This window comes from Cricetulus griseus, unplaced genomic scaffold (assembly GCF_003668045.3).
Source record: "Cricetulus griseus strain 17A/GY unplaced genomic scaffold, alternate assembly CriGri-PICRH-1.0 unplaced_scaffold_1, whole genome shotgun sequence".
Taxonomy (NCBI): Eukaryota; Metazoa; Chordata; class Mammalia; order Rodentia; family Cricetidae; genus Cricetulus; species Cricetulus griseus.
In genome coordinates, this window is record NW_023276808.1 from 7,445,994 (window position 1) to 7,468,589 (window position 22,596).

At 40.5% G+C, this 22,596-nt stretch overlaps 2 protein-coding genes across 2 annotated transcripts in view; one reads left to right on the forward strand and one right to left on the reverse strand.

The window, feature by feature from the left end:
* Positions 1-3,982, forward strand: part of LOC113837906 (zinc finger protein 431-like) — a 32,996-nt gene extending 29,014 nt beyond the window's left edge. Inside the window, exon 4 of the mRNA XM_035453640.1 lies at positions 2,813-3,982. Coding sequence (XP_035309531.1) covers positions 2,813-3,746 — 934 coding nt within the window. The 3' untranslated portion in view covers positions 3,747-3,982. The remainder of the gene's footprint in view (positions 1-2,812) is intronic.
* LOC113838983 (zinc finger protein 431-like) overlaps positions 1-22,596 on the reverse strand; it is a 662,051-nt gene that overhangs the window by 176,829 nt on the left and 462,626 nt on the right. The window lies entirely within an intron of this gene.

The following is a 22,596-nucleotide window of genomic DNA, read 5'->3' on the forward strand; positions in this document are numbered from 1 at the left end:
GTTGTGTTTACTGTTGTGTTGATCTACTTTCTTGCCTTGCCCTTTATGCCTGTTCATTGGGATTTCTTTCTCAAGGCTATATGATATTTAAAGGGACAAGAAATGGTGCTTTTGAACCACCTATTCAGTTTCCTTACATGACGGGGTGAATATATTATAATGTACATGTAAGGAAATAAACGTGGAATGATTCCAAATTATATGTATATACTGCCAAAGACGTATATATTTGCAATGTATCACACTTGTTGTTTTACTCTTGTATGGGTTGTTCTAGGATGCAGTGACCTATGACGATGTCCTCATCAAATTCACTCAGGAAGAGTGGGCTTTGCTGAAAAATTCCCAGAAACATCTCTACAAAGTTGTGATGCTGGACACCTACAGGAACCTCAGTGACATAGGTAAGACTTCACTTTCCTTCATGATTTAAAATAAGGGGACTACTGTTTATTGGTTATTGATACTTTTCTGTAATTTCAACTGAGGAAAGGGAAACTAAGGTGAATATGTCATAGATACAAGTTTCCTTGAAGGTATAAACTTAAATTTTGTACATTTTCCATTAATACATCATATATTTTCTGATATTGTATTTTAGGGTATAGATGGGAAGAACATAACATTGAAGAACTTTGTCAAATTTCTAGAAGACATAGAAGGTAATTTTCTTGTACAAGTATATTCCAAATTTGCTCATGAGGAATTTTAATGGGTCCTGGAAGTTGTGCAAAAAACAACAGAGTCAATAAACATACACACACCCACACACACACACCCACACACACCCACACACACCCACACACAAATATATATATATATATATATAGTTTTCTCCATATAGGGTTTCTCTGTTGCTTTGGAACCTTTCATGGAACTAGGTCTAGTAAACCAGGCTGATCTTGAACACACAGAGATTCACCTTCCTCTGCCTCCCAAGTCCTGGGATTAAAGGAACATGCCACCACCATCCCACTTCAAATTAAAGTATATTAATGATTCTTAATTTCTCAGAAAATCTTGTACCTCAATATCAGCTAAGCTACTGTGTTTGTAAGGCATTCATGTGAAAAAGAAGACAAGGCAACAATGCCTTAACAGATGCTACCATATGGGATATATCCCCATGAGAGCTATGCTGTGGTAATGCCAATCCTTTTAGTTTCGTACCATTCAGATATTTTAAATGGTATACACATTATATATTATGTCCATGACCTTCTAAGAAAAGAGTCTATAATAAAGCTGCCATTACTTATATTTGTTACTTTCCTAAGTGTATTGAAAGGGTCAGTCCATGAGACACAAGAAGTTTGTTGTGTAGAAATCTTAATCCCTATAACACACATCTGTGAGGAAAAGAAAGTTAAACTGTGAATGCAGTCTGGAACCCTTTTAAATTTTATTCTTCCCTTAATAAGAATATCATGGAAAACAGGGTAGTGGTGGTGCATATCTTTAATCTCAGCACTCAGGAAGCAGATGCAGGTGGATGTCCATGAATTGGAGGCCAGCCTGGTCTACAGAGTGAGCATTAGGACATGATAGAAAGCTACACAGAGCAATCCACACATAAAAAACTAAAGAAAAGGAATATCATATGTCAGTATAAATACATGCCATGTGAGCTTAGAAAAGGAAAGTAGCAATGTATCTCTCTCTCTCTCTCTCTCTCTCTCTCTCTCTCTGTGTGTGCTGTGTTGTGTGTGTGTGTGTGTGTGTCTCAGGAGAATTAGAAAATATAAAAAATATTTAGTAGTCCCTACTTTGAATAGGTTTGTTGTATGTGATACAATTTTACAATTAATTTGTTTTCCAACTTCATTGAAATGACATCAAAAAAACTCAAAATGAAGAAAAGCCCTATGAGCACTGGAATGTATGAATACTTCTATTTTTCCTGGTACATGCTGCAAATATAGTATGACTCGCACTATAGAAAAGCTTAAGAATGCAATGAGTATGTAAAAACTCTCAGTTCCTCAAGTTATTTTCAAATATGTGAAAAATCTCATATAAAAAGATGTCATGGGGCTGGAGAGATGGCTCAGAGGTTAAGAGCACAGACTTCTCTTCCAGAGGTCCTGAGTTCAATTCCCAGCAACCACATGGTGGCTCACAACCATCGTTATGAGATCTGGTGTCCTCTTCTGTTGTGCAGATATACATGGAAGCAGAATGTTGTATACATAATAAGTAAATAAAATGTTTAAAAAATATAATGAATGTGGGCCATGAAATAAAGGCTCTTACTGTTTATCACAGGTATCTTTAAAGACACAAAGCAACCCCTCATGAGGGAAGCAACATGAGTGTAAATTTACAATCTGATTCCTCTTTACAATTAGACCAAATTATAAAATTAATTCATATAGGCCGGGCATTGGTGGTGCACGCCTTTAATCCCAGCACTTGGGAGGGAGAGGCAGGCAGATCTCTGTGAGTTTGAGGCCAGCCTGGTTTCCAGAGTGAGTGCCAGGATAGGCTTCAAAGCTTCACAGAGAAACCCTGTCTCAAAAAAGCCAAAAAAATAATTCATATAGATAAAAAGTTTCATCAATATAATGCATGTGGTAAAGCTTTTACATATGCCAATTACATATGCAAGTACATATGCAATTACTGCTTTGCATAATGCAAGAAGCAATACAGGAGAGAAACCCTGTCAATATACTCAATGTGTAAAAACCTTTGTGTGTTTAAGGTATCTTCAAAGGCACGAAAAAGTTCATACTGGAGAGAAATCACATGAAAGTGTTCAATATGATGAAGTCTTTGCATGTTATAGTTGTCACCAACTCCATAAAAGAAGACAAATTGGAGAGAAAACCCATGAATGTAATCAATGTGATAAAGTTTTTGCAAGTCATGATGTGCTTAAAATTCATATAAGAACACATACTGGAGAGAGACGCTATGTATGCAATCAGTGTGGTAAAGCATTTACACAAGTCAGTCATCTCCAAACACATATAAGAGCACATACTGGAGAGAAACCCTATGAATGTAATCAATGTGGTAAAGCCTTTGCAAGTCAGGGTGATCTTAAGAAACATAAAAGAACACATACTGGAGAGAAACCCTATGAGTGTAATGAATGTGGTAAAGCCTTTTCACAGCTCAGTAGTCTACATAATCATAAAAGAACGCATACTGGAGAGAGACCCTATATATGTAACCAATGTGGTAAAGCCTTTACACAGTCTGGTAGTCTACAAATACATGTAAGAACACATACTGGAGAGAAACCCTATGAATGTAATCAATGTGGCAAAGCTTTTGCAAGTCATAGTGATCTTAAGAAACATAAAAGAACACATACGGGAGACAAACCCTATGAATGTAATAAATGTGGTAAAGCTTTTTCACATGACAATAATCTACAAACACATCAAAGAACACATACTGGAGAGAAACCCTATAAATGTAATCAATGTGGTAAAGCCTTTTCACAGCTCAGTAGTCTACAAAATCATAAAAGAATACATACTGGAGAGAGACCCTATATATGTAACCAATGTGGTAAAGCCTTTACACAGTCTGGTAGTCTACAAACACATGTAAGAACACATACTGGAGAGAAACCGTATGAATGTAATCAATGTGGTAAAGGTTTTGCAAGTCATAGTGATCTTAAGAAACATAAAAGAACACATACGGGAGAGAAACCCTATGAATGCCGTCAGTGTGGAAAAACATTTTCACAACAGTGCAGTCTTGTAATTCATAAAAGAACACATTCTTGAGAGACACTCGGTGAATATAATCAATGGCATAAAGCCTTTGTCTGTATCACCAGTCTTTAAAATCATGAACAAAATCATACTGCAGAGAAACCCTATTAATTTAAGCAAAGTGGTAATGTGGTATACTTTGCATATCAGAATATCCTTTGAGGCCCTGAGAAAATTTGTACTGAAGGGAATCTTACTATAATAGATTTGGTAAGATATTCTACCAACACACATTTAGTTACACAAGATTCTGGAGAGAAAAAATCTTACAAGTGTCAACAATCTGTCCAAGCATTATGATGTCTCTATTTTGTTTGCACCTGCAAACTTGTATGGAAAAATGTCCTATGAGTTGTTTCATAAGATAACCATTTTGATCTCAGAATTTTCTTTAGTTACATAAAAAACCTCATTTTGATCAGTTGTTTTGTCTAAATTCAATGTCACGTGCTTGCTTTCTGTTTGGTGAGCTAATTTATGAATAATGAAATCTGTTGAGACTTTAAATGCCTAAACACCTTTGTTACAGGAATGACTGCTTACAAAAGAAAACACTCATGTGTGATAATCTGTTTGGTTAGAGATTTCATTTAATTTTAAATATTGATGTCAGTGTGTGTGTTTGTAAATGTTCATACTTGTTCCCAAGAAGGTTAGACCCTTTTGTATTCCTGTAGCAAGAACTACTGAAAGTTTTCAAGATCCTGACCTAGGTCCTGGCAATGAACCTGTCATAACTTTGCTCATCAATATCTCTAACGATGTACATATTTTAAACCTTTTTGTATCATCTTGATATAAAATAATAGGGAAGAACTCATGGAAGAGGAAATCCAATCCATGTAAACTATTTGGTAGATACTTCACAACTGTCTTAAGTTTCAATAAAAAATTGTTTTGTGTGAAGGTGGGGTGTTAATGAATTCATGAGACCCAAGATAAAAAGATAAGTGGGTGTTTTTTTGGAGAACAACATACACAGATAATATTAAAGAGCTTACGCAGCCTTCCTGTTCAGGAAAGTGTAATCTATCCCATTCTGACATGATCCGCTACCCAAGAGAGAATGAGTGAGAGGGAATAGACCCCATGCTTCTACACCTTCTGGCCAGGTACACAGAACCAAAGGCACAGCACGGAAGACTGATAGTTCTCTACCATTTGACTTGTGTGTTTGTTAGAGACTCTGATTGGCCTGAGCGACAGGATCAGTTTAGCAGAAGAGACACAGCCGAATGATTTAACCTGAGTAATGAATTCCTGTGTGTCCCAGGGGAATAGAAAAGCAGAAAGCACTAGGTGAATCCTGAGTTGGGTGTTGTTGCCACACCCCCATGGTGGAGCTGGCAATAGTAGGACTTTTAGAGGTAGGGATTGGACTGATGTGACTCTAGGTGTGGGCACATCCTTGGCATCTTGAGGGTGGGGTTTGGAACTGGACTACAAAACATTGCAATCTCTTTGCACAGATACAGAAGCATGGTAAGGCTTCTGCCTGAATAACCCAGACTCCCCGGGTATGGGGCATCAGTTAAAATCTGGATTCTTCCTGATGACAAAGGACAATGTGGGTAGCGGGGTCAGAATTTGGTGATCTCATATTCAGCAGGAGATATGGGAGTTATGTCAGCTGCGAACTTGTACACCTCAGGCATCTGTTCCTGGAGGAGGTGGAGAAGGCCAGTTGGGTGAAGGTACTGCCATAACTGGCAGGAGAATGTGGTATGAGTCCAAGAGGTTTTTGGTAGCATTATTCCAAACCCCACCCTCAGGGTGCCAAGTGCCATCCTTCTCCTGGATTCACCTCAGTAGTGAATCTAACCTTAAAAAGCCTGCCATTGGAGGTTCAACCCACATGTGAACATTAAGAGACCCCCACCTCAGGATTCAATTTGTGGTTTCTGCTTGTTTTATTCACATTGGACCACCAGGAATTATTTGCTCAGAAGAAAAATGGATTTATTAACTCATTCTGATTGAATCATTGCCTCACCTTCCTTGGGATTCCTTTTACCTTTCCACTAACTGGGATATTTAAACTTATCAAGGAGACTTTACTCTTAGGCTCCCTTGGTTTTCTCCAGCCACTTTCACAACCAGTCACTGGGACCTCGGCACATGGAGGACAGGTGGGCAGGCCTGGGACCAGGCAGAGCAAATAGATCATGAGTTCAGAGTGTAGCAGGAGGATGAGGAACCTGTCATTTGGTAAATCAGAGCTTGCTGGTAACCCAGGTCAGCAGTGGCTGCATATGATCAAAAGGTACTTTAAGACCCAGGCTTGCTGCACATGGCTACTGGGTAAGGTGGACAATCCAAACCCAAGGCCATTCAACAGCCTACCTAGGTCATGCACCCTGGGAGGGTAGCTCCGAACTACAGGTCCCAGAGTGCACCTGACAGAACATGGGTGGTGTTCCTAAGTGATGGTTCCTCAAGTACTCCCAAAAAGGCTACATGTGACACCACTATCCAGTGCTGAAAAATATATAAAACACTGACCATTTATCCCATGCCAAGAACTCAGTTGAGAACATGTGAGCCCACCTAAAGTTCCCATGCATAGCTGAAGAGCATTAGATATAGGGAGTAGATCCCAAGAGCACCCTGATTCATCTGCCCCCAACTTATTTTTAATTTTCCTTCATGCCTACCCAGAGCCAAGTCTCCCACTGGAATTAAATGAGATGATAAAATGAGGGGGCTTCCTCACAGCCAGAACAAAATTCCTGTTGCTCCCTGGACTCCTTGAACTCTCCATTTAATCTGATTCAAAGGACTCCAGTCCTTCAGCTCTGGGAGAGTTATTTCCCTTGTGTTGTCATTTCTGATTGATTTTACTCACTTCCTTCTACCAGCCACCCAATCTCTCATGCCCTAAAAAGCAAACCCCTGTGGAGGCGCCTCCATCTCCCATTCTTTTCCACCACATTTTTTGGGACACACTCCAAGCCACTGCTCTGGGGCACTTTATCAAAGACCTGGTTGTGAAGGACCAAAAATTAAAATTAATAAAATTTTAAAACCTTGGAACCTATAAAGGAATCATCTGATGACTCTTCAACTAGGAATTCTGTGGCTTGCACCTAATACCCTCTCTCACAGAAGGGGAGGTTGCTGTCCACCAACTCTGTCAACTTTCCTTTGTCTGATAATTGCAGGTTGTAAAAGTCCCTCAGCCCAGGGGACAACTGACAGACCCTTTGATCCCACAACCCCACACACTGTCTAATCCTCAAATGTGGTTTTTCTCAAAATACATGATTATTACCTTACTCTGTACATTGTATGACTTTAGTATCCATCGGGGTTGTGTAATTTGTGACATTCAGCCTTATGGTCTTCCCCTATGGAAACACCTCTGAGTTATTGTTTGAGGCTTCTGCCACTTACAAGCGTAGAAGTCCAAGCTAGCTTTAATCAAAAGACTCCTTTGCATTTGCATTGGATGTGTCAGGTCCTTTTCGTGGTATGGCAGGGCTCTGTGAACCTGGCAGATGCTAACTCCAATGATGATTTTCAGCTCTCATCTGTGTCACTGTAAGCAACAGGAGACCCAGCTGACTTCCTCTCCTGTGATACAATGTATGCACATGCATCCACCACAGCACTGCTGCTCTCATTCTGGTAATAAAGTTCATACCTATTATGCAGGCACCTCGACCTTTCCTTGGGATTATTTGTAAATTGGCAAGAGCCATTACTAATTTTCCTTATTCTAGATGAAATAGCTTATCAGCCTGTAATTACCCAAGTAGAGTTCAGTGTATTTAAGCTTTGGAAGCTAAGCAGTAAAGTGGATTTATGAAGTTCACATGTCTGTGGCCTCATGTCCTATAAGCCATTCCAGTCTATTCATCATGGGAATTTCAGGGAACAGATTCTTCCAACTCTTCAGCACTTATGTAGTCATCTTTCACTGTCCCCATAGGAGATGACACTCCATGGTTCCTAATGGGAGTTGGGGCCTCAGGAAGTCCTGGCCACTCTAGCTCCTTGTTTAACTGAGGGAGGCCATGGAATTTCAGCTCCTACAGCATCACTAAACACTGTAAATATTCAAAGAAATAGCTTTTTCCACCTTCCCATGCTCTGTCCAGCCTGTAGGGTGCAGCTCCAAGTAGCACACACCAGGCAGATGATGTAGTGAGGAGCTTGTCTTGCAAGGGTATCAATGTGTTCTTGAAAAGTTTGATTGATTTCCAGGGGAGATGAGCACTGCTGGCCACCACATGCAAATGAGTGATACCATGATTACAGACTCCCTGGAGTATATGCAGCATCTTCTTCGTCTATCCCTTCTTGCCATGTGTCTTTGCTTTCACTGCCTGTCCATGACCCTCTTACTTGCTGTTTCTTTAAGATCCATATATCGATATTGGATCTTCAGACAGTAAAAATAAATTGAGAGGAATGGACATATGGAAAGGTATCTAAGCACTGAGAAAAAAAAACAATATTGCAAAGACTTACAGTTCACTCATGGAGATCACTGAGAAGCATAGTGAGTTCCAAGCACTAGATATGGGGGTATCATCCAGTAAGGTCTCAGAAACATCATCCAGGATGGTCTAGGGAAGAATACCAATGAAGTTTCAGGCAAGCACATTCTGGGACATAGCTGTGATAATACAGGAAAATTTGTCACATATGTAAACCAGGCTATACCTACAAGCTTGGTCAAATTGACCTTGTAATTAGCCAAAAAATAGAAGCTGTCCAAGCATTCATAAATGGGATGGGGTAAAAACAAAAATTCCAGATGGTTGGTTTGGCCCATGCCTTTAATTGAAGCACAGTGAGTAAGACTCAGGCAATCTGTGGAATATGAGGACAGCCTGATAAATAGGAATTCCATGACAGCAAGGGCTATAAAAAGAAATTTAAAATACAAGGCAGATTTGGAAGTTATCCATTCAGACCACCACTGTCGTAGTTAGAGGTACTATTGCTGTGAAGAAGCAACATGGACAAAGAAAGTTACTTGAGGAAGAAAGGGTTTATTTGACTCACAGTTCCATTGTTATGCCACGATTTTGAGAATCTCTGAAGACCACCATGGGGACTAAATCCATATGTAAAATCAAGGAGTCTTTATGCAACATTCAACCCCATGCTTGGAGCCTCCCTGTGTCCCATGCAGTTGTACAATCAGAGAACTCCAAATCCAGGTGGGGTAGCGTTTTTATCACAGTAGAGCTTGGGGTAAAGGGATATTCGAATTTCAGGATGCATGACTGGCTGACATTTGTGTAGGTATGTCTTGGGAAAAGTGAACAAGTGGATATTGGGCTCAATAACATCTTATGATCATCACATCTATAATGATTGAAATGCCAGGTACTATGCCCTTAGATACGGCCCCTTCCCTGGGTGGTGTCAGCTTATGGTTTTTCCTGGAACCTGTTGCTGCCTGACAGTAAATTGTAACTCAGACCTACTCTCTTACTGGGTGTTTGTTAAGCCTGTCAAGGAAGCTGTGTGGTTAAGATGTTCTGGGCCCCACAACATCTAACAATTCATCATCAAAAGCATTAAATACGGAACTAAAGCAGAGCGGGATCCTGATGCAGGCACTGAAGCAGAGGCCATGTAGGGGTGCACTAACTGGTTTGTTCTTTATGGCTTGTTCAACCTGCATTCTTACAGAACCTAAAACAAAACAAAACAAAAACAAAACAAAACCAAAAAAACGCCCCAGCTTTGGCCACACCAACAAAGTGCTAGATCCTCCAGGCCTTCCCCACCATTTACTATGTAAGAAAATACCCTACATTTTGGCTGCAGCCCAAAGTTACAGAACCATTTTCCCCACTGAGTCCCACTTTTCTCGGGTGACCATAGCTTGTGTCATATTGATGTAAAACTAGCCAGCAAAAACGCAGAAGTAAATAATACCTGTATTCAAATTGTTGTTCGAAAAGAGTGCAGTCTCCAAAAAAATCAACAAGGAGACTGAATCATGTATGAAAATTCAAACAGCCTTTATTAGAGTTTGAAGTCTCTCTGTGTGTCCAATGCATTGGCATGATCAGAGAGCCTCAAGTCAGATGGGGTGGGGGTTTTATGGGAGCAGAGTTTGTGCTGAGGGATATCTAAGGGTCAGGTTCCATGATTGACTGACATTTTTCTAGGTTGTCTTGGAGAAAGGGGATGGGTGTGTGCAGGATTAAGACACATCAGGTGTCCCTATCTATCATAGTTGGAATGTTATGGATTTCCTTTGATTATGTTTGTTTCGTTGGGGGGTGTTGCGAGACAGGGTTTCTCTGTGTAGCTTTGGAGCCTATCCTGGCACTCGCTCTGGAGACCAGGCTGTCCTCAAAATCACAGAGATCTTCCTGTCTCTGCCTCCCAAGTGCTGGGATTAAAGGCGTGCATCACCAATGCCCGGCTGGATTTCCTTTTGAAGGTAGATAATTTACCCTTGGCTGATTCATTCCAGTGAAGTGTCTATCATGTTTCAGGTTCCTGGAACCAGGTTTTGCCTTAGGATAATCTGAAAGTCAGTGCTCTATTTTGCATGTCATGTCCTGGCCCTACAGAATTCATGTGAAATTTTTGTTGTTGATTACTAATGCATACAAAACTTGCATTTACAGTTTGGGTAAGTATGATATGACAACATTACGATGAAATAATGTATGTGCACTAACTTAGAAGTGCGTTACAGAGCCAGCAATGGCTCAGCAGGTAATGTCTCTATCCCTAACCTGAAATCCTAATTATATCCCTAGAACAAACATGGTTGAGGACAACCAATTACTAAGAGTTGTCCTCTGACCTCCACACTCACATTCACTTAACAGAAAGATACACATTCATGGAGAGAAAAAGTAATAAATTAATGTAAAGGAGTGTATGCTATAGGTAAGAACTATTGATGATGACAGTGGTGGGAGCTCATGCCTGTAAATGGAGCACTTGGGAAACTCAGGCAACCTAGACTACATAGTGAATTGCCAGACTGCCTATTATACAGAGTAAGACCTTGTCTCAAGACAAAATGCTGGGGACCACTGTTTGCCACACATCTGTGCATTTGAAATTCATGATGGTGAAGCAACAGAAGGCTAAGATTTAGGTCAATATATGCTACAAGGAGAACTTGCTTCAAATGGATTATCACACTGTGCATTATAGTGTATCATTTTGCTGGGTGTGTTGTGTTATTTTGAGTTTCTTTTTTGTGGGGTTCAGTACAGGGTTTCTCTGTGGCTTTGGAGGCTGCCCTGTGACTAGCTCTTGTGGACCAGCATGGTCTTGAACTCACAGAGATCTGTCTGCCTCTGCATCACTAATGTTGGGATTAAAGGAATGCACCAACACTTCCGGCATTTATTTTGGTATTCCTAGCTACTGTTAGAGTTTCCTTCACCAGCATTTTGTCCAAGAATGGAGTTGAAGTGCTGCAGCTGTCCAGGTCTTGTTGGTACCTGCATGATATACAGAGTCATCAGTAACCTGAACCTAATCTCTCTTCCTCAATAAACCAGTCATAGGGAAGACAATATAGGAATATAGGTTGTTACTTGGCAGCACAAGGCATTAGAACAAGAGAAGGAACCATGGGAATTTAGATAACTACTTCATGTAACTTGCTTGTGCCTTCAGGACTTGCATCAGCCTGATCTCTATATACCACTTCCATTTTATAAAATATTACTGCATGTCCTACTTTATGACTTGATGCATCCAATAACACCAAGTATAGATGGACAGTTCAGGTCAAATGGTGGGATGATGGCCTAGTGTCAAATGTTCAGTTTCTCCCAGAAGCTGGGATTAATGGCATGTGCTCACATTTAGGTCATATTACTTGTAAAAAATGATTCTATGCTAAGCAATGGCAGACACTTGGAATGACTGTAAGAGGTATTATAAGGTCCCAATTTTCCAATGTTCCTTTTTAATGATATTCAGCTTTCTTTTCTCTCTCTCTCTGTCTCTCTCTGTCTGTCTCTATCTCTGTCTCTCTGTCTCTCTCTCTCTCACTCTCTCTGTGTAGACTATATACCACAGGCTTTAAAACGCACATTGATCTTCTTGCCACTGTGTCCAGATTCCTAGTACTAAAAGAATGCACTACCACACAGCTTAAAAATAGTTTTTATGGTGTGAGTCCCCTCCTTTTGTAATGGCCATGAAGGCCAGGAGATGGTGTCAGAACCCCTCATACTGGCCCAACAGACACGAGTGAGCTTCTGTATGTACTGGAATTTGAAACTGGAAGCTCTGTAAGATTTTTCAATGCTCTTAACTGCTAAGGTATTTTTCATCCTAAGTTTCCTATTCCTGATAACATTTCCTGTCTAAGGTAGTCTAATATGGGTTAAAAAATGTGATGCTGATTTAAGAGTAGAAATCTCCTCCGTTTGAGAGAATTAGCCTTAGGCATGGATGAGCTTCCTGGCAATTATCCAAAATAAAGTAGGCAGTTCTTTTCCCTATATACACAATCAACAAAAATGGAAGCAGGCAGGTATTTTCACGTATGTCAGCAAACTAATAACTGATAATCAACATGGACCAACTTGGATGGGAATTGGGGTAAGGGATACAATGAAGAGATAAATGTGGAAAGTTATGTGTCATCTTATTTTTAGAGTCTTTATTTATTTATTATGTATACAAAATTCTGCTTCCATGTATATCTGCACACCAGAAGAGGGCACCAGATATCATAATGGATGGTTGTGAGCCACTATGTAGTTGCTGGGAATTGAATTCAGGACCTTTGGAAAAGCAATCAGTGCTCTTAACCTCGGAGCCATGTCTCCAGCACGATGTATCATCTTTTAATAAGAATTTATGAATATTAATTTTAAATAGAAAAGAGGGGCCATATGGATGGCTGATCAATTAAAAACAAATAAAACCTCTGTTTTTTGTTTTTCTTTTTGTTTTTAAATCCCCACAATCCATGTGCTAGCTAACCATTTGCTATAACTGCAGTCCCAAGTATCTCCTGCCTTCTTTTCCACTCTGTAGATAATGTGCACAAACACACACAAGGATACACCAAATAGCTAATTCTTTTTTGAAGTTAGAAAACAGAAAAAAATGAAATTCTCTGCAGTGATGTCACACTGAGACAGACAGCAAGCCAGGGTTATGTAAAATGAACTCATTCTAGTCTTAAAAGGAAGCAGCTGTGGCCATCTGTCTAGCCAGATTGCTCAGTGGTGAAAGTAGCTTTGTTCTGAGGTTAATAGAAGTCATCATAATCCTTCATCAAGCAGAGTATACAGTGCTAGTAGGTTACTTTTCCTTCAAGTTTTCTGTTTTTGTATTTTCTATCTTTCATCTATATGAATTTTGCTGTTGGTACACTTGTCTTTTAGATAAAAAATCACGATTGACACTATACTTTTCACAGTGTCATTTATTTAGTTTTCTACTAAGACCTTGTAGTACAATATGAACATGACAGGGATCTTTCTTTCCATCATTTTTATAATTCATAAAGGTTTGTGCATTACTTTGAGGAAAAATTGTCCCTATATATTTTTGCTTTTACACTGTGATCATGTTCAGGAGTGGAATTGTTAATTGTGAATGCTAAGAAGAGAAAGAATAGGCAGGCATTGGTGGCATACGCCTTTAATCCCAGCACTTGGGAGACAGAGGCAGGCGGATCACTCTGAGTTTGAGGCCAGTCTGGTCTCCAGAGAGAGTGCCAGGATAGCTTCCAAAGCTACTCAGAGAAACCCTGACTTGAAAAACCAAAAAAAAAAAAATAATAAAAGAGAGAGAGTGAGAATAGTTTATGAACATGTGCATACTTCCTAAGTAAAATCACCATGCTTCCTTTGTTTGGGCAAATATTGTTTGGGAACCACTCCCATGCTGTCCCTCCCTCCTTCAGCAAGACAATTTTCTCATGTCTTCTGTCTTGGTTGGGATGACTAAATTTACAAAGATAGGGTTTTTAGTGTTACAGGATCACAGGATCTGTCCTTGGTCCCATGGGATTGGGTAACTTTATGACCAGCAATTAGTGAAGGGATGTTGGACAGTTACCTACCGATCTTTGAGAGTAGGGGACCAGGCACCAGTCATAGAACTCCTGATTTTAGGAGGTAAATAATCATTTACAATTATATGTTGCATTTTCAGGGCATAAGTTTTTGTTTTGTTTTTGTTTGTTTGTTTGTGTTTCAAGACAGAGTTTCTCTGTATTGTTTTGGAGCCTGTCCTGGAACTCACTGTGTAGATCATTCTGGCCTCTGCCTCTTGAGTGCTGGGATTAAAGGCATGCACCACCAAAGTCCTCTCAAGAACTAAGTTTTTAACCTTTTATTAATTTTAATTTTTGGTTCCTCACTGACCTCAGTGTAAACCCACAGGACAAACCTGACAATTTTTGTCCTTAAATCTGTCTTTAATTTTTAATACTCTGGGCACTCTTCTACCTGTGGGACATGGAATCACCCCACCCACATACTGTGGTCAGCTGTGCAAACTAGGTAGTCACATCACTGTTATGTTGGAAACATTCTTCTAGCCACTGGCTTCCATATACCCAAAGAGTCTGGAATGTTATTGTGGAGATTCCACCCCAGCCCCCTCTGCCATATTCCTCCAAAACCCGATGAAATTCAGAAAGCAAAATAATGACAAATAATGATCCGTTCCCCAGAGGTATTCATGAACATTCCCACAGATACTTAACCATCCCCCAGAGATCATACTCAACGTTTTTTGGGACTCCCTTTCCCATCCTCTCTGGGGAACTGAAAGGCCATCCTGGAGGGCTGGTATCCATTAAATGCCACCTTTTTCTAATTTGGTTTGATTTAGCCTGATTTGGATTGATGCATCATCACGGACACTTACTGGGGAGTAGAAACATTTAAATTATATCCAGGAGGACAAGGGGAAGTTTCTATGGAGAAGAGAATGATAGTAGGGTCTGCAATCTGAGAGAAGGGCCAGTGATATTGAAATGTGTATTGTTGCAGCTCTAGTAAAGATTATTTTTTGTGTGTATGGGAGGCACTGTCAGGGACAATAATACTGTGGCTTTAAGCACACTCTTATTTTATGGGAGGTGCTCTTGTCCCTCAATCCTCACTGTCCAATTGACCCTCCATGTGACCTTCCTGTCAGAAATTTTGCAGGGCTCTTTTGTTCCCCAGGCTTCAGACTTGCATTTAAAGAGGAGACAGAGATTTTGTGGTGCAGTTTCTGCTGCAGGCATTGTGAACAAACTTATCTAGCTCTGAATGTATGTTTCCTGGTGCTTTACAATTACAAATTTCCTATACCATCTATCAAGCTAGCAAATAATCCAGCATACATTAAAAACTGTTCCCATAACTTAACAATAGACACACAATCCTAACAGAGCCCAGTTACAAAAAATCAACTTATTTAAACAAAAAAAAAGAAAGAAAAAGCTCACCTTGATGGCATTCCAGTCCCCCAGAGAAGACATTGGAAATCCAGAATCAGAAAACCATGACTCTGCTCAGCAGTATTTGGAGGAAGATGGGGCAGGAGGGCTTCGGTGGCACCTCAACCATAACATTCCAAACTCTTTAGGTATACAGAAGCTAGTGGCTAGAATGAAGCTTCCACCATAACAGTAATATGACTAGCTAGATTGTACAGCCCACCATACTAGACCGGTGAAGTGATTCCATCTTCCACAGTCTCCTTAAAAAGTGTGAATAGCCTAGTAACAGATACAATGTTTTTCAATATTCAAATAAAATAGCAGGCAGATTAACCTAGCAGCTAACTGAAGTACAAAGAAGAAATCCCAATTAGAGCAACCAGGGTCATGATAAAATACATGTATTTAAATGTTGTTCTTCAGGTTGGAATTTGGCACAAGATACTAAAATCTTCCAGGAAAAAGAAAGCAGAAAAGAAGAATGGGGAGGAGTCTCACTTTATAATCTTGCTCTCAAATTGCTTAGCACTTCTCCATTTGCGGATATACTTGAGACAGTAGATGTGGTTGCAGTTGAACAGGATCCCAAAGCAGCACTCCCTGGGGTTGGCTTTCTCATAGACCACCTCCATGCAGATCCCACATACAATGTACACAAACATAAAAACATCCTACAAAGGAATCTAAAGACCACTGGTGTCATGGGGTTCTAGGATTGTGTCGGCTTGTCATGAGTGGCACTGGGGTCTGCTTTACAGGGACAGTTTTGGGTATAGTGGTGTTACTGCCTAAACTATTTTTACATGTTTAAAAGACATTTATTTATTATGGTCATTACTAATACACTTCTGATTCACATATATGTTTCACCATTAATAACAAAGTATACAAGAATGCCTTGGAATTAATGATGATATAGCTTAACTTTAGACACCTGTAAATTTTAACATGTACAAGCAATTGGAAGAAAAGTTGTTAAAACAGGCATCTGAAAACATATAATTGGGCCAGGCAGTGGTGGTGCATGCCTTTAATCCCAGCACTCGGGAGGCAGAGGCAGGTGGATCTTTTTGAGTTTGAGATCAGCTTGGTCTACAAGAGCTAGTTCTGTGACAGCCTCCAATGCCACAGAGAAACCCTGTCTTTAAAAATATATATATATATATATATATATATATATATTATTCAAGAAGTTCCTAACTAGCCTCCCTGTCCAATTCCAGTATAAGGAACAACCTTTTCATTATACTCAAGTTTGATTAAATGTAAGCTGAATGCTTCATGTAATTTATCACAGGGCTTTAGGTATGCCCCACAAAAATTTCATAGTCTAGTAAATTCTGGTATGAAAACAAATTTATACTTTTAGGCTTACTCATTAGGATGGGTTAACTCTTTAGTCACTCAGGACATATCATACTTCCTTGTGAACCTTAATAAGTAGTACCTGTGGTAGTCTGAATGCAATTGGCCCTCATAGAAAATGGCACTCTTAAGAGGTATGGCTATTTGCTGTACATATATTTAAGAGAGAGAGAGAGAGAGAGAGAGAGAGAGAGAGAGAGAGAGAGAGAGAGACATTGAGACATGTCTTAGCATCCTATTCACTATGTAGTCCAAATTGGCTTGAATTCAAGGAGATCTGCCTGTAACTGCTACCATACTCAGCTATCTTCATATCTGAAAATAATTTGACACCCTCTATTGGCAGACATGAAAAATGACTTTAAGAGATATTGCCCTTTGCCTCTGGACTTCTTGTGAGGTAAAGCTGGAATACTTCAGTTTATTTTGGAAAAGGATATCATGACGAGTCAATGGTAATGAGAGTTGGAATTTTCCTTTTAGACAGGGTTTCTCTACATATCTTTGGATGTCCTTGAACTCAGAATGCAGATGTGTTTGGCCAAAAATTCACAGAACCTTGCATGGCACTAGTGCCCAGGTTGCAATAAAGGGTTTGTGCTAAACCATCCTATTATGATTTTATTATTTATTTACTTATGTCTGTTTGTATGTGTGTGATTATTTAAGTATGGTAGTTGGGAATGCGTGTCATGGTTAGGGTGTAAATAGGAGAGAACTCTTTTGGATGTTTCTTGTTTACACTTCGAACGTTTGAGACAGGTTCTCTTGTTTTCCATGCCACCTAAATAGACTTGCTAGGATTTATTCTGTCTGCATTTTATCTGTCATCAAAAGCACTGGATTATAGGAATGTAGTGTAGTAACTGTCTTTAGAAGGCAAAAGTGAAGGGATAGTTGTAAGTTGAGCACTTTATCTGTTAAACCATTTTCACATTTCTAAAGTTAAGTAGAAATTTTTGGAGTGAGTCTGTTTTGAGACACAGTCTCTTTCTAACCCTATCTGGCCTATAACTAATTATGTAATAGTTATGCTAGGCCCGGAACTTACAGAGATCACCTGTCCTGCCTCATGTGAAAACACTTCAGTAAACAGAAATTCTATCATGAATGTAGTACAGACATTACAAGAAAGAATGAATTTGGGGAAAGTGTAATCTTGTGAGGGCAAACCACACTTGAGAATTGATACAAAGACGAGACCACTTCCTGTTTCCTGTTGGTCAAGATGTAACACTCTCAGCTCCTCCAGCACCGTGTCTTCCTACATACCACGATGTCCCACCATGATGATAAAGGACTGAACCTCTGAACTATGAAGGGACAAAGGTTAAGAGCCACTGTCCTACACCTGAAGTCATATAGGATGGAACAGTAGAGCATCAAAACACAGTCACATCCCACATGTAAAAATTATCGATGATGGATACACTCCACTGGACCCAGAGTAACCATCTCATGGTTACCAGATCATTCACTTCAGGCAACAAGAACTGCTTCTGGCCCCCTTGCAGAACCACAACTGAGGTGAGACAGAGGGCTTTAGACTAATGGGGATATAGGAGCTGGGGATTTGCCTTAAGACTCCAGCAACAATGGGAAAACAAATGAAGACCTGTACTTGCTGCGGCTTATTACTTGCAGAGACCATTGTCCAGGGAGGAGGAGCCAGGGTAGAGCTCGGCCACACCCCCGACCACTCGGCCCCGCCCCTGCTCTCTGCTCGGCCCCGCCTCCGGCCTCTCGGCCCCGCCTCCGCTCCCGGGCGCTCGCTCAGCTGCTGGGCATCCCCGCTTCTCGGCCATGGAGACCCCTGGGAGTCTGGACAAGAAAGTCAAGCTGAGCGACACCGCGCAGAACAAGAAGAGTGCGGGCGGGAGCTGTCTCCTAGGCTGCAGAGGCCGAGGGCTGCGGGGGAGACGGAGGAGGCGCCTCGGCATGGGCCTGGTTTTCTTGGCTCTGCCCGGGGACTTGGCCGAGGTTGGGGCGGTGTCCACGTCTTTCCATTTCTGATTGCAGTGTGCTGAGAGCAGACCCAGCAGTGTGGCCATTCATGACTCGGGACTGCTCAGAACTGAGGGTCTTAGTGTGTCAGTGTTTTAAACCGGAATGCCTGACACAGACAAACTTTTGAAGACTTGATTCCCAGTGACAGTTAGGTGGGGAGAGATGAATGGTTTCTAACACTGAGCAGCGAGTGCCAGTTGGCCTTGTTAGCCAAGTACTGCACCCTCAGAAGGTTCTTTCCTCTGTCGTCACTCATTGGTTGCAGAAGCTGAGATGGTAAGCGCGAAGGTGGAGACCGTCCGACTTTGGAGGCTGCAAAGGCCTTGGTTTTAGGTTTAGATGGAATTTTTTTATTCCACAGCTAACAGGATCCTGAGGTTTAAATTCACTCTTGCAAATCATCGCTTGCTCTTGGCAAGTCAGGGGGAAGAAAAAAGCTGTTTCAGGCAGATGTTCTTTTGAAGTCATTAATTTACCATGTCTGCCGTCAGGATCAAGAATTCTTACTGAGTCCTTTCTTTCTTTTTCTTAACGTCTTAGAAGGGGGCGGCAGAGATAAAGGAAAATCAGGATATTGGATGGAGACCTGGACTTCTGGCCTAGGCTCTAGTCCCAGCCTTTCATTTGTAAGTTGCACGATCTTGAGGGAAGTCACTCTACTTTGAATCTCACATGACTGAGGGTGTAACAGTGTGCCCTTTGCAGGATTGTTTTTATGAGTAGAGAAGATAAAGAGCTTGAACAACAGAATTTTATGTGTAGAGAAGAAAGTTGATTAATTGGAGTATTTAATAATAATTTCAGTGGGGCCTCTGGCAGTGGGTCAGTATTTATCCTGGTGTCATAAAATCTATTTTTTTATTGAGAAATAAACAGTTTTGGCAGGTATGCAATATAAGAGCATGTCACAATTATTTGAAATAAAATACAGTTGTGTTTAGACCTTACCTCATTACACTAATCTCTCATTTGAACCCTCAGGCTGGAAGGACTTAGTAAAATCCTGTGACTTGGGCTTGGGAGCTTTCCTAAGGGGGTCAGGGAATTTTGGAAGGGTTGTGGAAAATCCTGAGATTCCCAAATCATCCCACCGTATGGAGCTATTGTTGTCTGGCCTAAGGCCACTGTGTCTTTAGTTCTTGGGAAAATGTTTCCCTTGTGTGGCATTGTTTGACTCGTCTCCTGATTTTCTCCAATTATATGATAGTTTTTGATAACTTCAGATAATTATCTCTTTTTCTTCCATCCTCCTACCCCATTTAAGCTGTGTACAAGACACTATTCTGTTCTAGAAGCTTAGTTAGTCTGGGACATATCCTTTGCAATACCTACCCAAACTAGTGTTTATCTTTCCTACCTTTACTTGTCCTTTCTTCCATATCCCCTATGACCTTCACCTCAGAACCCTCTCAATGAGAATGACCTGTCTTTTCAGGTCAATTATGTACTTAAGAAGTTATTTTGGGAATGTCTGTGCTGTGTGATTGTATTTTATTTAACTGCTAGTATCTGTTTCCAAGGACTGGTATTTTCTGGTTTTGGTGTTCATCTTTAGAGAAAAGGTACCAAAAATCTTTATTGTGCTCTAATATAAGTCTATAGTCTCTGGATCACATGGGCATAAAGCCTGTTTCAACTTTTCAAAATAATTTTTGAGATTATAAATGCATCATATTCACATTGTCTTTTCTGCCTCAAAGTCCTATCATAACTACATGGTTTTCTAATTTTGGGCCAGTTTTTCTTTAACTCCATTACAAAGTAACACCTGATTCTGTGTGAAGGTGACCTGTGTTTGGTTGCAGGATTTCCCAGATCTGAGGCAATGGGTTTGCTGCAATGGATATTGAGTGTGTAATGGAAAATGAACACAAAGGACCCTGTGCGTTGGATGAGGAACAGGATGTGCTGTACATGAGTGGAGGATTGAATACTAAACTACATACATTCTAGAATAGGCTCTGTCTACTGTGCTGTAAGGACAGAGGTGGAAGGACTGTGATATCTGAGTCAATTGATATGGGGTTTCTGGGGGAGGTTTGCTGTCAGGATAACAAGTGGCAGGTATTTTGTGGTTTCTTACCATTGTTATCTTCTGGCTTTGCTGAACTGAATTATAGGAAAAAACACAAGGTATACCATGGTGAGTATATGGTTTTCAGAGCAGGTGTTTTGAGCCATCATTTCATTTATTTATTTAGTTAGTTATTGACTGCTTTTTCAAGAAAAGTTTTCCCTCTGAAACATTCATAGCTGTACTGGGACTCACCTTGTACACCAGTCTGGTATGAAATCACAGAGCTCTTACTGCCTCTGCCTCACAAGTACTGTTATTAAAGGCATGTGCCACCAACACCCAGTGAGCTTTCAATGCTGTTGGGACTTGAATGGAACACGAGCCAGAGTGTAGTTCCATTGGTATATGTGGTGACCTGGGCAATGGCCTTTGTCCTCTGTGTATCTCGGGATGGATTTACTGGGTAATGGGAGAAACTGCAGCCATGCCATGGGGGGATATAATTCTTGCAGCATCACTGTCCAGTGTTCACATGTGGGCACTGCTTTTGGTTGCAGTGGGAAAACAAATTAGAAAACTATAGATTTGGTTTCTAGAAGTTCTGAATAATGCATTCTGTTTTCATGTTTGTATTACAACTGTTGCAATTAGTTTAGGAACTTGTAGAAAAATGGTTATGTGGATTGTCTTTCATGAATACTTTATTAGAATGCTTGTAACATAGTATTGCAAATAACCACAATGATGTCATTCAGTGAAGATAAGTTCCAGCGGAGAAAAGGAGTTTCTGATGTGCAGAGATATCTCAAGTGTACCAGGTGCTGTACAGGTACATATGGCAGATTCCCAGTTATGTGACATAGGCCGTGGAATCAGATTTAAAATCACTTTTCTTTTTCTTTGCATTTTTTTTTTGTTCAGGGAGCATTACTTTCCTTTTTCAATTTATATTAGAAACAACCTTGTTTTACATGTCAATCTCAGTTTCCTCTCCCCTCCTCCTCCCCTGCCCCTCACTGACCCCTTATTTTATCCCCATTCTGCTCCCCAGTGAAGCGGAAACCTTTCATGAGTGTTCTTTAATGTCTGCCATATCATTTGGAGCAAGGCATAGGCCTACTCCTCTAAGCTGAGACAGTGTTGCTTTATGTGGAATGGGCTCCCAAAGTCCCTTCATACACTAGGGATAAATTCTAATCTACTACCAGAGGTCCCATAGATTGCCAACGCCTCCTAACTGACACCAATGTACAGGGGGCCTGGATCAGTCCTATGCTGGTTCCCCAAGCTATCAGTCTGTGGTCCATGAGCTCCTACTTGTTCAGGTTAGCTATTTCTGTGAGTCTCTCCAGCCTGGTCTTGACTCATTTCCTCATCACTCCTCCCTATCTGAAGCTAGATTCCAGGAGTTTGGCTCAATGTTTACTGTAGGTGTCTGCTTCTGTTTCCATCAGCTACTGGATGAATGCTCAAGTACAGCATATCAGGTAGTGAACTATAGCATCAGAGAAGGACATTTAAAGTAAACTCTTGACTCCTGCTTAGATTGTCAGTTGGTGTCATCTTTGTAGATCACTGGACATTTCCCTAGTGTCAGATTTCTCATTAAACCTATAATGGCTGTGTCTATAATGGAATCTCTTTTCTTGCTCTGCTGTATTCTAACACTGACTCCTTCTTTCTGGTTCCTCAATTCCTCTTCTACCCTCCTCTTCTCCCCTTCTCATTCTCCTAACTCCCTCTCTCCTCCCCATGCTCCCAATGACCTCAGGAGACCTTGTCCCTTTCCCCTTCTCTGGGGGTCATGTGGTAATCTCTCTTACATTTCTGCCTGTTTCCTAGCTTCTCTGGGAGTGTGGATTGTAAGATGGTAACCCTTTCTTCCATGTCTAAAACCCATGCACAAGTGAATAAATACCATGTTTTTTTTTGACTAGGTTACCTCACCCAGGATAATTTCTTCTACTTCCATCCATTTCCCTGTTAATTTTAAGTTGCCACTTTTTTGCTCCATTATGTAAATCTACCATATTTTGTGTATCCATTATTCCATTTAAGGTCATCTAAGTTGC